General features: G+C 38.3%; 1 protein-coding gene across 2 annotated transcripts in view; it reads right to left on the reverse strand.

Moving 5' to 3' along the window:
* Window positions 1-2177: 2177 nt before the first annotated feature.
* The window catches only part of LCOR (ligand dependent nuclear receptor corepressor), a 63411-nt gene continuing 49104 nt past the window's right edge, over window positions 2178-16484 (reverse strand). For both annotated transcript variants that reach the window (XM_030276247.4, XM_030276248.4), the window contains exons 6-7: window positions 14450-14543; window positions 2178-11685 (exon numbers count right to left, since the gene is read on the reverse strand). In XM_030276247.4, coding sequence (XP_030132107.1) covers window positions 10716-11685; window positions 14450-14543 — 1064 coding nt within the window. In that variant the 3' untranslated portion in view covers window positions 2178-10715. The remainder of the gene's footprint in view (window positions 11686-14449; window positions 14544-16484) is intronic.

A 16484-nucleotide genomic window follows, 5' to 3' on the forward strand; every position in this document is an offset into this window, starting at 1 on the left:
AGGGCTCAGCTTTGGTTACATGGGAAGGTGAAACTGCAATGTTCAGGAATTCCCTTAATTAAACCAGCTTCACTCACAAAAATTAAGCTTATTTCCAGCTTTCAGATCCTTCATGCTGAACTCAGGAAGTTGCCTCCTTACAGGTTTAGTTTAAATGCCAAAACTTTCAGGTGCACTTGTAGCTGAAGCTTCCTGCTCTTCCCCTCCCAGCAGCTCTTACTTCCACAGAGGAGCAATGGGCAGAGCCTCTCATTTCACATCTGAGCGAGGATCTGCATTGTAGCAAGTGACCCAGGTGTATGTGGGGGTACAGTCCACAGCCATTCCACAAAGGATCTGTCACTTCAGAAGGTACAAAAGAGGCAGCTCCCTCTTCCAATAACAGATTAGCAGCTCAAAACCCACTCTGAGTCCAAACAAGCTGAAGGAAATTAGCAGGTGACTTTTAAAGCTGCCTGAACAGGGCTAGTTGCATTTCGTTTCTACTTTTATAATAGACAACAGCATGGAAGCTTCTTTCTGGGTCTGGGTGCAACATCTTGCAAAATCTTGTCATGATACAGGAAACAGCTTTTAAAAGAAGAAATCAAGACTGTGTTCATTTAAGTTTGAACAATTTAATTTTAGTAGTGCGAGACCATCAGCAAGTCCTTCAGGAAAAGCAGAAAAATGTGGTATTTCTGATAATCGCAGGACTAAAAGTGTAAATTAAAAATGTTCTGGGACAAGCCTGCACAGTGTAATACATCCTAAAGAATGGCAGATGGGAATATGGTTCATCACTTTCAAAGGCTATTTTCATAGATTTGACAGATGTATTCAGACAAAGAGAAAAAAAAAATGATAAATGATAGTTTACTGCACAAGGCTTTCAAGCTATTTACACATAAAAACTCACTATTCCTGAATAAGTGTAAGATGTAGTCTCTAGTTAAACCCAGTTTTTTACTAAAGAGAGATTTGCCTGGTAAAGCTAAACCAATGACAGCATCCAATTACCACTTTTTGGTTTTAATATCGGTATTAGTATATAAGAAATACAATAATTAGTTTGTAATGTAACAGTTATTTAATGATTTAAAAAACAAAAAAGGAACTGAAAAATGCAAACCCTTAATTGCCTACTTTTCAATAGCACGTTCTAAGAAAAGCAATTTCTCAAGAGAAAAGAAGCCTGGGCTAGATACTGTGCAGCATTATGAATTTTCCTAAAGCTAGGAAATCCCTATGCATCACTCTCAAAATCATCCTAGAACTGAACATAAAGGTTAGCAGAAATGCCTAAACTCACATGGGTTCCATTATACACCACTTAGTGTAACCTACTTTTTAGTATTCAGCATTTCAGTATCAATAATGCATAACCTCAAAAGTCGTTCAACCCAAAGTACAGTCACGAGAAAGTAAACGTGGATCTTGGAGAAGGGCTGGCTGCAGTGTGGTGTCACTGCTGGATTTGCCTTGTGCCCTTGTGCAGACAGCAAGATGGGAGAAGCTGGAGCCTTCCCTGTGCTAATGGGGAGCTGGGGACTTGCCCCCTCTGCAAAAGAAATCCAGAGAAAACAAAGCTGCAGAGAAAATAAAAGCAACACCAGTGCCTTGGTGAGCAGCTAAGAAACGTGCCTGTGCCTGGTGACATTGCACCACTACAAAGCTCCGCTGCCCAAACCGCTGCTCTGCCCGCTGCCACCCCACAGCCCAAAACCAAGCCACAGGGAGCTCTGGCCACGCTTTCACTTCCTTCGTGCCTACCTTGGCTCATTACTAAGTGCTCAGTGAACATCACTACACCACCTTTTATTTTCCCTCCTGAGAGGTTGTTTGTTCTTCACTGGATAAATTATTTACCATTAAGGAAATTAAGGTGGCCAGTAGGGAAGCGCAAATTAAGAGTACGGGAGTTCATGAGACTGGGCTGCTATGAGACAGCGTTTCAGCTTTCACATGTATTCCCTACCCAGCTGCTAAAGCAGCTTTACCGTCAATCCTATTTAGGACAAGAACCCAACAGAGTATGGAGATTCCAAAGCTCAGTCCTTCAGCCAGAAACTGCTTTACCTCCTATTTTCACTTCCTCCCCTGCTTCTCCCCCCTTGCGATAGTTTGCATCTCATATCCTTGGGCTACTAGTAACAAGCATTTAGAAAGCACATTAGAAACAACAGAACTGGAACCCCTTGAAGTTTTTCACAACAAAATTTATTAGAAGAATAGTGGTTTTGAAAAGTCTAGCATCCAGTGAAAACTACCATACACAACGTTACAGCTGGGAATGTGTTTCCAAAATGACATGGTCAAATAATACAATGGAGCCATTAAATCTTACACATGCACAACAAGAGAATTAGCGCTTTGACATACAATGCAAAAAATAAATGGACCACATGAAATAAAAATTTAAAAGTACTTATCACATACATTAAGACACAGCTTATTTAGTCCAGTCAAAAAATCAGAACTGCATTAAAAAAATTAATGTAGTGCAATCAAACCAAAAACCTTAATTTGTGATCATAAGTGCTCTACTACATAAAACATTGATCATAGCAAGGAACAAAAAATTCAAATCACACAGTACAAAAAAAATCTGTAAATAAATATAAACTACAGTACAAGAGAAATATTAAATTATACAATTCCGTCAAACTGTAAACAGTATATTGAAATGAGGTCCATAAGAGTAAAGGGGGGGGTTCCTGTTTTTTTTCCCATGACACTTGAACTTCTAGAGGTCAGAGAGAAATGCCATTTTCCATACTCTTCAAAGACTATGGGTTACATAAATAGAAAGAGAAGACTTTTTAGATGTAAAGTGTCACATAATAAAGCAGAGGTGTTGCTGACTTGCGACTGCCAACAGCTCACCATGAAGGCGGAACGGCAGGCTTTAGTTTCAGGCTTGGCCTCCAGGGGAGCACAGCACAGAGGCCTGGCACTGCAGGCGTTCGGTGAATAGCGCTCAGCCTTAGAAAGGAGCCACCTCATGAGCTCTGGTCCTACCCAAGAGGTGGAAATAATTATGGACAACCTGGACCTCTGCTGATTATCTGACAGGTTTACATGCTTGTCATACAAACACCAACTTTGGCAGAACAATTACTAATAAACTCAAAGCACTCCCGGCCCATTGGTTTCCATCACAGTGGCCAGTGCACAGAATTCTCTAAGGACATTGCATAACTAGAGTGTAGAGGTCAGACAGCCAAGGACCCGTGCTTGAGGTTAGAAGTAGTTATGGTGAGAGAGAAGCAAGAGCCACGTTAGGAAGCTGCCTCTGTTGTTCACAGAAGCAGCTGGGAATGTATTTCTTTTTTAGCTGCGCTGGCTAGTAGTGGCATTTTAAAATATATAAGTTTAAGATAACATATATACTATATATGTATATAATATAATACATATTATATAATATACATAGGAATTTCTTACAATACATACCAGGAACCCCCACGCGATCTGCTCAGTAGTAATAACTGAATATACAGAATGCCACTATAAGTGTCTGAGGCACTGTGTGCTGGAGAGTAAATATGCAGCTTTAAAATCCGTTTGGCTGAGTTATACCTGGATACCTGAACTGAGTTTTAAGTTGACATTCATCAAGGATGTGCTATCAGCACGTCAAAAGAAAAGCAAAACAAAATACAAGTCACTGCTAGGTTTAAGAAGAGAGTACAAGTACCTGAATTGAGTGAGGATAGTGTGTAAACTGTCCCTGAGGGTTTTTAAACAGTGTGTGTACAAGTTGGATTCCTAAGAACATTAGTTTAAACTTACACTGCGGACTGATAAAATACCAATGTCTGACAATTTAACAAGTGGAGGTTAAAAAGAGTTATGAGCAAACACTCAAAACATTTTATACATTTTAAAGCAGCAGTAAGCTGCTGTAAGCATACATCCCATCAGTACAAGCAACACATGGGACTCAGATAAAGGTTTCTATTTGCAAAAAGCCCATCATATATTGATAAGTAAAGAATATTCACCTGCTAAATTAGAATGCACCTAATTACAGACTAGCAATTCAAGATTAATTTTTTAATCAAATACTTTGCTATACTTTGCTATTACATACTAAAATTCCTTAAGCTCACTAATGCTGGTATTCTAATCTATTTTTTTAAATGTTCCCCCTTCATTTAAGAAATATACCATTCCACAACTTAAACATTAAGATCCATTTTCAGTCCTCAGATGTAAAAAGCATGTCAATGAGTTTATATTAAAAATTTACACGGTAAAAAGGCTTGAATTTCAGCCAGAGATTCTAAATACTACTCATTCCCTGAAGGCATAAGGGAGAAAGAATCCCTACCCATTTTTCTTATGATATAGTTTTCAAACTGAACATTAAACAATGGTCCAAAATGTTGGTTGTTTTTTTTTTTTTCAGTTTGGGAAACTTCCCTTCCCTACCCATCATCCCAGATTCCCAATGTTAAGCCCTGAAATGGCCTACTGAAATGATTAGTTAAAAATACCAGGCGTGTATATATACATCCCCTGCCTGAACTGCAGAACATTTTGTTGTACTAGTCTTTAAAAGACAGATTAATATCCCAAGAAACCTTGTGATCTGACCTGACAAGCTGTTCATGATCCTAGATTGTATATTTGAAGTATTTTATAACCTGAAGACCAGATTTAATTAAGACTCTGGCATTGTAACAGAGAAAGTGCTGCAGTTATTTATCCCTTTTCTGGTACTTTAGAATAGGTCAGACAAGTGCTTTTTATAGTGACAGTAAAATTTTACATGTTTTCATGCAGGCATAAAAAGTATTATCTTCAAAACTATTTGAGAAATGTAGCACCAAGTAATTGTTAAACTGTTTAAGTAGCTCTAGTAGTATCCTCATTATTTCCAAGTAGGAAAAAAATATTAAGATAAACTGTGCTAGGTTATGAGGAGAGAAATTGTTTTTGATGTTAACTTTTCCTGCTCCAGTCAAAATTAAGCCTTTGTCCTAATCCCTGCTCTGTAAGGTAATTAGAATCTTGAGTCCTCCTAAATTATACTTACCAATTCAGTAGAGACAAGCACAGGGGCACTGGTGGGGATGCTTGTTTTTAAGAAGATAAATTAAATGCCCTGGACAGGCTGAAAAAATTCCTCCTCTCTAGTACCTCACCCAGGAAAACTGATTTTTCAACTGGGCTGAGAGATTTTTGTGAGGATTAAATAAAGCTCTCTTAACATGAAGGTTTTTATGACAATACCTGAATACAGGCCTAATTCAGTAGGACATAAGGTCCAAAACTGCTACTGTAATACTGGTTTATAGACTTGGCCCCAGTCAAAGAACAGGAAAGAAAGAGAGAGATGGACACTGGAATGCTCTAAGTGCTTAACAGCTTTTTGTGGTATACGTGAAGTGGATCTACAGATCATTTTGAGTTTGCAATATCTCTCTGCCTAGTGGTCATCATAGTGCACTGTGTTTATACACTGGATAATCTGAAATGAGTTACTATAGTGGCTACTTTATCTGCTACATTCATCACAACTGCATACAACTAGCAGTGCAGACTTTCAGGTTTCTGAAGGCTCCAATTACTGAATTTTCAATATAATTCAAGATCAAGTAGAAACCTTTATAGTACCAAAACAAGTCTCAAAATTATTTTCTTTAAGCTTTCTAAAACAATATTAGCCAACATTATGCACTGATGCCAAGAAAAAGCAACATTGACCTAGACTGAAATTACATTTAATTTCTGAAACATTTGTGGGGAATACCTAGAGATTTCTGATCCTCATGAAAATGAGGGAAACAACCCTTCCCATCCTACTTCTAACATTTGGCAGAGAATTTAAGCTATTTAAAATATTGTGACCAATCTTTCTGTCAGGTTAATAATTTTGCCTTCATAAGATTTTGGACTGCAATAAGAGTATGCATTCTTATACTGAAGAGTTCAAATTTTGTCTTCACCGAAGGAAGAGGTCTTTACATTACAGATGCAGCCACACTGTTTTTGAGAAAAAAAGGGAACAGTAAAGTGCTCCCTTCACTCCTTGGACACTGTGTTCTTCTCCTAAGACTCAAGGACATCTTAAGAGCATTACTTGAAAGTAAACTGGAAAGAAACACATGGCAATTCCAGTTTTGCCTGTACAACAATCGTTGCAGATGATACAAAAAGCAATTCAATCAGAACTAAAAAGTTGTTTCACAAAGCTTACTCAACCCTAAGGCCCCTAAATCACTTTGCCAGCTCCCAGGGAAAGGCAATGTACTCTGGAGTAGTCATGAAAGAAATATTTAGATGCAAATGTTGGCCTGCCACAAGACAAAGCACAGACTATTCCTTGTCTGCTCTTACCCAGTCTAAACACAAATGCAGTTACCTCCCGTGTTTAGGAACATCCTCCAGTGGTGGAAAGTTCTGCAAAAAAGGTCATGCAGGAATTGCGAGAACACAGAAGCTGAACGTGTTCCCTTACTAGAGGCATTATCCTATCTGTACCCCTGCATTGTTAAAAATATTTTTTTCTCCAGCTGCCAAAAAATTTCAGAGTTTGAATTCAGGTCTAGCAGTAGGGTTGGTAATGCAAGCATCAAGTTATGAGTTCTGCAACAAAAAAGAAAGTAAAGGCATACCTGTATTGCTTATGCAGCAACTTCTCCTGTGCAACAGGGAAAAACGAGAAATTCTAAAGGAAACTGTCTTGAACCTTTAGAAAAAAAATCAGGAAATGACTGGAAAATAAATAACCTTTAGACAGAAATAAAAATGAGTCCAGAAACGTGTCCCTACAATATCTAACTGGAAACGTTCAACTCTATAGCTGTACTCAAGCATTACAGCCACAATAATGCCTACAACACTGTGGAATGAGGATCCAGCTGGCTGAAAGTGAGGTAATAGTTTGTAATAGGTCAGAGTTCTAAAAAAGCACTTTTACATCTTACAAATCCAAATGGAAAAAAAAAATAAAAAGGACACATTTCATACATGTTGGGCTTTCCCACCAGAACTGTACGATAATTAACTCCACACCAGGACCCCTACCACACTAAGCCTTACTCATCTTCAATTATATGCTGCAGCAAAGATTTACCAAGCGACACCTAAACTTCAGTACAATATGAAACTTCGATTCTTAAAACTTTATACACACAAAATATAAAATTACTTTTCTAGGATGGGGTAGGGGAGGGGGATTCTCCTTCATGGTACTTGGACTGAAAAACTAGTTTTCAGAGACTGCCACAAATATAATTCACAGTTTCTTGCTGTCAGGCTTTTTCAGCTACATCAACGTAGTACACAACAATACTGTTAAGTCCAATAACTACATTGGATGGACATTCTCGGGAATAAGAGAAAACTAGTGACAAAAAATACCCGAAAGGTCTCCTCCTAACAACGTCTCGATTTTTACAGGGTTGCAGTTTGTCTATGTTACACATTAATGCGATCTCACAAGAGCAGCAGGAGAAGGCTTTAAATCTTTCTCCTGTCCTAGTGATCCAAGTAACATAAGCATCCACTTACCAGAAATAAGATGAGAAACAAGGCTTTCGTTACAAAGACCGCAGTGAACCACACCTTCCCACACCAAAATATGGTCAACCAGGGATTTTGGCCATGCAAACTGCTGGTCAGCAGAAAATTAAGCATGCTAATGGACAAACATTAATTCCAATCATATATTTAAAATGATCCCAAATACTACTAGTTAACTACACTGAAAGCGCCTGCAAAATATATGTAGTGAAAAATGAAACAAAATATTAGTGATCACTGCAGCACTTAGAGTGATACTAGTCTTAAGTGATGAATCACCTCAGAGAAAATATGTTAGATGGGACTTTGAAACAAAAAAGTAACATTAAAAGGTGCACCTGAATATTACAGACTAAATTTACAAAACCTACAATAAGGTAAAATATATATCTTTTGAATATTCAGCAGCTTTTTTTTAAATTTGTTTTTATTTTTTTGAGAGGCTCATGAAATTTTAAAAAGGGACCACTAACTAATCTCAACCATGCTTCACAAAACAATAATGGCTATTTCATATTGCAGTTACCAATGTAATGCAATTAGTGCTTAAAAAATAATCTACACTTTTTCATTTTTTTCCTTTTTAAACAGAGACCTTTGGAGGAAATATGGTTGTTCAAAAGCTTCTCGAAAAAGAAAGATTACCTGAATATTAAGTTATCACAGATCAAGTGTTGTGTTTAAAAGCTTTGCAGTTATGAGTATTACAATCTTCAGGTCTCAGGACATTTAAACTGAGAAAGTTACGTGTTTGGTTTGTTGTTGTTTTTTTTTTTTTTTAATCCACTTCCTAACCAAAGCAAATAAAGAGTACTCAACTTCTCACTATCTATTTACAATTCTTAGCCTACAGTCTGAAATGACAAGACAAATTCTCTTTTAAAACTTGCAGCATTAAAGGGTAGGCACACCATTCTTCTGCTGCACGATTGTCACCCACTTAAACATACACATACAAAATATTTAGGTTAGTAAAATGAGCACTCCACGTACACTACAGTGACAAGTTTTATAAAACTCAACTCATGTTTCTTAAATAAGGACAACTGCAAAAGGTTAAACCTCTCTCAAGAGTAAAACTGTGTTACTTTTTTTTATTTAACTTGCAACAAACTTTCTACCATAACTTCAACAGCAGATGAAACCACACCTTAAACTGCGCCTTTATTGCAATCACCAGCTAAACTGGAACGTATTGCAGAGTTTATATACTGCTACTGAGCTTAAACTGCTTTAAATGCCAAGATGACAACTAGAAAGCTACAAGGAACCAGGATTTTGAGGACTAAAATATATTAAGTAAACAAAAATAAAGTATACTTGGGGCCAAATGCCCAGTCCATTTCAAGAATGAGCAGTGCATATTTAAAACAACAGCAATGGTGTGCCTAACCTTTGAAAATATGAAGTTGCTGGGGAGGGGGAGAGGCTAATAGAATCAATTGTTCCAGAAGTCATTCAGCGTCCCTAGGGCTACCTAGGCCACCCTCCCATGAACTTTGAGAAACCACTTTCACTGACATCACTTAATGCTCTCACACAAAAGACTCCAATGCTTCTTTTGGTTGTGCAAATGGGGGAAAAAATGGTAATTCTATCTACCTTTTGCACAGATTAAGACCAAATTGCTTCTACCTGAAGAACCAGCAATTACGATTTGGTCATGTTGTGGTAAGTCCAGTAAGTTCCACTTAGTTACTGACCACTCCCGCAGAAAGTATCAAAGATAAAAGTTCAGTACAAAACTTATCCTGGATCTCCATAGAAGCATAAGGATATCACCATACTGAAAAAACCCCAGATTTGTGGTTTACGGAGTGCTTTTTTAATGGTGTTTAAATGCTTATTCTAGCATGTGCTAAACCACTATCAAAATAGATTAAATAAAAACAACAACAAAAAAGCAGGACTTAAATAAATTCCTGCTACTGGCAACTGTAATATTTAAAAAGGAAACACCCATTCATTGAGTGTTCGACCCTGACAGTATTACAGATAGATATGATGCAGAGCCTGAATTAGATCAGGCTACCAGTGTTTTACTTCTTCCCTGAACATTAACAAGCTCCTTCACTAATGTGGATATTTGGGCAGACTACTGAGGTTGTAACGTTTGAGATCACCATTTTGTGGGCTATTTTTTTCCTTTTTTTTTTTTTTTTTTTCCCAGTATCACAGTAATTTGTTACACAAATCCCCCATCCCTGGATTAGAGTCATTTAAACTAGCTGTTGGGACCACATAGTTCAGTAAACTCAGAACCAAGTCTGTAAAAAGTGTAAAGGTCACAAAGAACCATAGTTCTGGTATAATGAGGCATACCCTAATATATCATTTAGTGTACCCTGACTGCTCCTGACTGTGAGAAGCTTGTCTTCCATGAGATAAGGCTACATCCTCAAGCAGGTGAGTCTAAATATCACCCTTCAAAAACACCAAGTAAAATTACAGCGAAGGTAGTGTTATAAATAATTAACTGACATTTTCTGAAGGTAGTGTATGTAAGTTTTCCCTCCCCTCCCCTCCGGGTGAGCACTAAGCAGACAGCAAATGGTAAGTACAGTTAATTTAGAAAGAAAACAGTGTAGAGCCTAATTAGACCCAATTGATTATCTATCTAGTTGACAAATCTGAGTTCAAGAGAGGTACCATTCCTAAATAATTTGATTTAGCTCAAACCTTTCAATCAACTGGATCAACAAAAATAAAAAAAAAGGGAAAAAATATTTCTGAAACATTTTTGAAGAATGACAGTCTGGTTTCCTTTTGAAAATTGCCCGGTTTTAGGAGAGTGTCAGTTTAACAAAGTGGACTTATTTCTATAAAGGCAGATACAAAAAATCCGACATCAAAAGTTCAGGCAGGCAAAATGTCCACTTCTACAGATCTGCATTCTTTGTGAGGTAACTCAATTCTCTATTACAGAGAAACATGCAAAAGGCAAAAGAAAAAAAAAAAGGAACAAAGAAAGAAAGAGGACAGTGGGCAGGTGAAGGAGGGAAACTGTGCCATACTAGGCCAGAAAAATTTACAAATGTGACATTCAGAGCACATCTTTCACCTGTGTTCACATAAGTCTATGCTAAACTGCAAAGGAAAGAGCATTGCAGTAAACAGGAGACTCAGGTGCGCTCAGTGATGGTTGAACTATGCAGTAGTGCTCACCCAGTTTGCAAAGTAATTGGCACTCTACAACATCCCTATTCATCCTTCAATTCATTTGCACTTTGTGCTGCTTCTCCCTGGGGATCTAATTCAATCTTTACTGAAACATCCTGCCCCTCCGACCTCATTAATTTCATTTTTTTCTTTGGAGGGTTTTTCAAAGTGCCCAGCCTCTCTTTAACTTTGTACTCCAGTGTACTGTGGGGGATCCCATAAATACTCTGAGCTTTGGAAACACTCATTTTCCCGCTCATAACCACAGAGATTGCTTCCTCCAGTATCTCGCTGTTGTACTGTCTGTATCTCCCTCTTTTCTTCCTAGGTTGCTTGGAGCCAGGATCTCCCTCTTGATCTGAGGTGGGATATGGCTGTCCAGAGGTAGACTGCTCAGCATCTGAGCCCCAGGAATCTGGTCCAGCATCCAGCAGACTTCTCCTATTTTGTTTTGGAAGGATAGCCCTTAACTTTTTGCTAAGCGCGCTCTCCGTTTGTGAACCCATTACCAAAGAGCTATAGCTGTACTGGTCACCAGTGCGGGACTCCCATGAAAGGTCCATGCCTCGAACTTGTGGTATCTTTAAATCCACAGGAGATGAATGGCTCACGTCCTTTTTCCCATCCTGTTTAGTGTGTAGTGCCATTTTTTGAAAGGCAGAGTTTTCTGTAAGAAAAGGAAGGTCACTGATGTTGCTGAGTGCACCGTTTCCCCTGAATTTCATGCGGCTGAAATTGAATTCGTAGTGTGGTTTTGCCCAAGAAGCCTCCCTGGATAATATTAAGTGCTGTCCATGATTCTGTAGTCCAGATGGCCCATGGCTGGCAGCCGTAGAAAACTGGTTTCTGCTCAGCAGTTCTTCACTAATCTGGAGTGATCGAGCCAGCGGTACTTTAAGAGATGTGGAGTGGCCATAACCTTCCCTGGTTCCATCCTGCAAGCTTCTTGGAGGTACCCCATCACCACTCTGTAGTCCCTCCGGATGGTGCTGGCTGGGTCTCCCAGGTCGCCTAATTGGATGGAAGGAAACTGATGTGAGCAGGACTTGCACAGGTAGGGAGGGATGGGTGAGGGGGCCACTCCTTTATTAGAAGGCCTTGCTTGGGTAACATCACTTTTTGTGTTATTTATTTTTCTCTAAATTTTTTTTTTATTACTTTAATTTTTTTTTTTTTAAGTCTCAGCATCAGTCAGTTTTAAAACTTGTTCGCAAAAAAAGAGAAGCTTTTTGGGCAAAGAAAAATGAAACCTGTTGGCTGGTCTCTGGTTGGGTTCACAAATTCTCGGAGTAGAAAAGACTTCGCGCAAGCGTCTGAAAATAGCACCTTAATTACAAAGTAGTAATCAATCGCCATAGATCTACACACAACTGTGTTACTGGTGTGACGTTACCACTAAACAAGCACAGTAATAAAAGAGTAAGCCAAAGTGCAACATATTCAACATGTAAATATGACTGCCACCTGCAGTATCTACACACAGGTGGAAACCCTGGATAGTGTTTGCTTACATCATATTGAAGAATTGCTGCCCAGGAGAAAAGAAAAAGCTTAGCAGGCCTCAGAGGTATTTGCCTGACTTTCATTAAGCACCAAATATGAAAGCTGGGATACTGCGGATCACAAAGAAAAACACTTACACTAGACTTACCAACTGCTCTCTTAACAACTAATTGCATATATACAGAACCCTGAATCTCATTTGATATAAGCATGCCTAGGAAAAGGAAAGATCTAAGCACCAACTGTCATCCAGATTAAGGGTTAACAAAAAAAAAAAAGCAGTATGTATTTTTACCATTTCCCTTTCATCACATGTGTTCTTTCCATGAAATTAAGTACTACTGCTGCAGAGAATCACATCTATTTTAATGCTTTGATTGCTTAGCCCCCTGTAGTTATTAAGTCACATTGGTTTCAAAATCCACCTCCAAATTTCTCTATGTTCAGCATACAAATTAACAAAGAGAATCTATTTTAATGCTCTGGGACACTATACTGGCATCAAGTCCTCTGGCTAAGTCAGCATTACTTAAGGATAGGATACATACTGAAAAACTACATTATTTTTAACATCACACTAGGATTAAAAAGAGTCTTTAGAGAAAAGACATCCACTGCAAGAACCTGGCATGTAACATACACAGAGCTTGATACACATGCTGTTCACTTCTCCCCAGGATGCAACAAATCATAGGATGTGCACAACAAAGTCAACAAGGATTCAGAACAAAATCCAGAGAAATGGATAACAGATTGCAGTTCCATGGAACCCTCTCAGACAATGTGCATTCTCCACCCCTTCTACAGCATGTATCAGCATCACAGTGTGCACCAGTGAGTCTACACCTAAATAAAGGTCATACTGGCAGTTAACAGTGGGTTACATCTGACTAGTGATGCTAAACAAACTGCAGCCAGCCTCATATGCCACACACCTGGACAAGTAACCACAGGTGCCAGTATGCCGCATCCTCTCTGGACCCACAGGACTGAGCAGGACAGTGCCAGATGCTGGCCCTGCCACCCCTGAGTGTTGGACTTTGGCCCTCACTTGATTCACAAACAAGGGAATAAACAGTACAGAGCCTCAGTGGCTTCTGCTGCCTTCCTAGGAAAATAAAGATAGAAATAACCTGTTCAGAATTAGAGGAGAAGTACTGCTGGGGAAGATTTATGCTAAAGAATTGTAAAAAGTATTAAGACTAAGTTTTAAAGAAGGATTGAAATATTTTATTAATAGAAATATTAAACGGAAAAGTAACCTTGAAAGGAGAAATCTGAGACAGTATATTTTTCCAAAGAGATATGCAAAAATTCAATCAGCTGTTGTCAGTACATGGGAATGGTGGTGGAAGAGGGTTGCTAGTTGAGATTTTCAAGTTTTTCAAAGGCTATCATAAAGCTAAATCCAGCAATTAAATAGCACTTTAAACCATATACTATTTCAATACTTCAATAAAAATATTTGTTCACAGTAGCTTCAAGATAATCAACAACCAAAATCCCTCTTATTCCCAGTCAGCCTCTCCAGTACAACCCTAACTAAGAGTAAAGGGTTTCTAAATTATGCAAATGGCGACCATTAGAAATGTGAAACCAAAAGATTTTTTTATTATTTAAGAGTATTTCACACCTTGAACTGATTAAGCAAGAGTAGTACACCATATACTTTGTGATTATTTTTTAAAAAAACTTGTTCAGTACTACAGAACAATTGTAAATCCAAAGTTACATCTAAAGTTTTCTGAACTACTAGACTCCTTGCCCCATGTCCTCTTCTAAGTTACAGTTTATGCTAGGAAATATTAACAAATAGCATGCAGCGATTTAAATCTAATTCAGCATGGCTTACCACCCAAATCATTGTTATCTCTAAAATAATCTTTCCTGTTAGCTAGCTTTGCCCTAAGTGAAATGAAGTCTAAATATACTGCAAAGCCTCTAGGACTCTTCATGTATTTATTTGAACTTGTATCTTCACAAAAATCATCTATCACTAAACTCAATAAAGAGGTTATGGAAGGACCTCTGGATAAGTACCACATTGGCAAAAATAACAGATATTAGAGTCTTTAACTGCAAGTTAAGCCTGTCTCAGTTGGCAACAACTCTTATTTGGCAGGTGGGGTGAAGGCATTTGCCAAAAGTACAAGTTGAAATCACATTACTCCAAAGGGTTAACACCAAAAGAAAATTAAAATCAACAGGAGCTAAGCACGCATTTTTAGTAAAAAACTGTTTTAAAAGGTCATAGTAAGTTGCTTTCTCTTACCCATTTCCCGAAGTACTAGAGCACCCTGGAGAGTGACTCAGAGAGGTGCTGCCAGCACAAGGACTCTTCTTAGTGGATAAATCAAGCACACCGTCTGCAGAGACAAAAGAATGACTTCAGTGTTTGAAGAAGCAGGATCAGCTATGCTGATCAAGTCTTCTGAGCTGAAGTAATTTTTAGCACACAACATTTTTTGGTTTATTGTATTTTTAAACAAAATAAGGCTTGGAATTTTTCTGCAATATGGTTTACATGTGACCTCAATATAGTCTTTGGAAATCACAATGAAAATTAACAAAATTAAAAGTGCATCTGTTACAAGAGCCATAGCATAACTAATTACCTATAAGTGACAGTTCTGGATACAACAGAGCCTATCACATAACTACCTTTCACTGGTCCAGAACTGAGACAATCTTCAAGACTTGTCAACCTGAGATATTCCCCTCCTTAAAGGGAGGCTGCAAGCCAGTATTCGTATTTTTTTTCTTTTTTTTATCCAAATCTCTTTTAGGAAAATTCATTGAGAATTTCATACTGAAATTTAATTAACACCACATATAGATATGAGATTCCTTCTCACGTGGCAGCCAGCGTCGTCTTTTTTCATATCTCCAGTGGGTCCCTACTGGAAAAGCTGCTGCCTTCCTCCTCTATTGTGTTGTTTTATTTGCTCTCTTCCATACGCCAAATTGGTTTTCCTGTTAAGACTGCTTCCTCCACTCTCACTAATGGCAAATCCTCAAGCTCCCCACCATGCTCCCCTGCAAACCCTTATGTAAACTCTGCATTTATAGGAACCAAAAAAAGGAGCATGTTTCACCAGAAAAGCCTTGCTCCTGCTTCACTGAAGCAGCTTGAAATTCTGGTCATTTTAATAAGGGCAACATGGTCACTGAAGCAGCCCAGACATCTGAAGTTCCTGAAAACTTTTAAACAAGGAATTTATGAGGAAGAAATAAATTAAATCTGTTGGCAAGATGAACTTGAAACATATGAGAGCTCCTCACTCATTCCATCTAATCAAGTGAATACCACCCAACACAAGAACAATGTAAGGCAGCTTTCAGATTGCTTAAAGTTTTCATTTGACATATGGAGAAAAAACATGATAAACAGTGAACTAGAATTAACTTACGAAAAGCTGTTCCACCCACTGCATTTGGGAACACACCATAACCCAAACTTAAGCAAGCAGAAAATTAAATTTTCTTTTTGAACAACGCTTATGCAGGCACAAGAGATACAGACTGGATCAAGTCCTTCCTTCTTTTCAAGAGGTTGGACAGCACAGGCAGCTGCTGGAGGCACTTGCATCCATACTTCCTCCCTCAGAAGAGTCAGTATGACCTAGAAGCCCCTGAGGAGAAGCAGGGCCAACCTCATACCCCAGGGAGAAGCTTACAACTAGCTGGGTTCCCTTCAACCCACTAGAATAAACTATAGCACAAAGCACCACTAGCAATCTTTCATGACAGCCTCTGAAATCTCTCATTAACAAGTTTGGCAAAATTTCTTTCCAATTACATTAAATGTAAATTGGGAAAAAATTTACATCAGCAAACAGATTACTGTATCATTCAATACGCACATGTTCTACTCTCCTAACAAGCCTTATGAACACTATACATTATCTTACAGCTTTTTCCATCACATGGTAACTGAAGAACAGTTCATGTATATGGCTCACATGGTAGCTAAAGAACAGTTCATGTACATGCTTTCTTCTACACCATAACCCATCCTCTAACTAAAAAACGACAAAGCAAAACTGATTCTCTCCCTCTTTCTTTCAGCAAAAAGTTTAACAATGAGAACAGTTTAACATTTATAAACATAGATGCAAAACACACTCACAAAATGCATTTATAATAAAAACAGCTAGAAACAAAAGCCTATCAGCTAACTCAAGAGAGATACTATTCAACCTCTCACTGCAGTTCATAATTGAAGTGCAACAACAGCTTTCAGTAAGTGCTCTAAGTGCAGTGTGTGTCCAGATGTCCAAGCAGCTTATTACCGGACACATAAAATC

This window comes from Taeniopygia guttata, chromosome 6, assembly GCF_048771995.1.
Source record: "Taeniopygia guttata chromosome 6, bTaeGut7.mat, whole genome shotgun sequence".
Lineage (NCBI taxonomy): Eukaryota > Metazoa > Chordata > Aves > Passeriformes > Estrildidae > Taeniopygia > Taeniopygia guttata.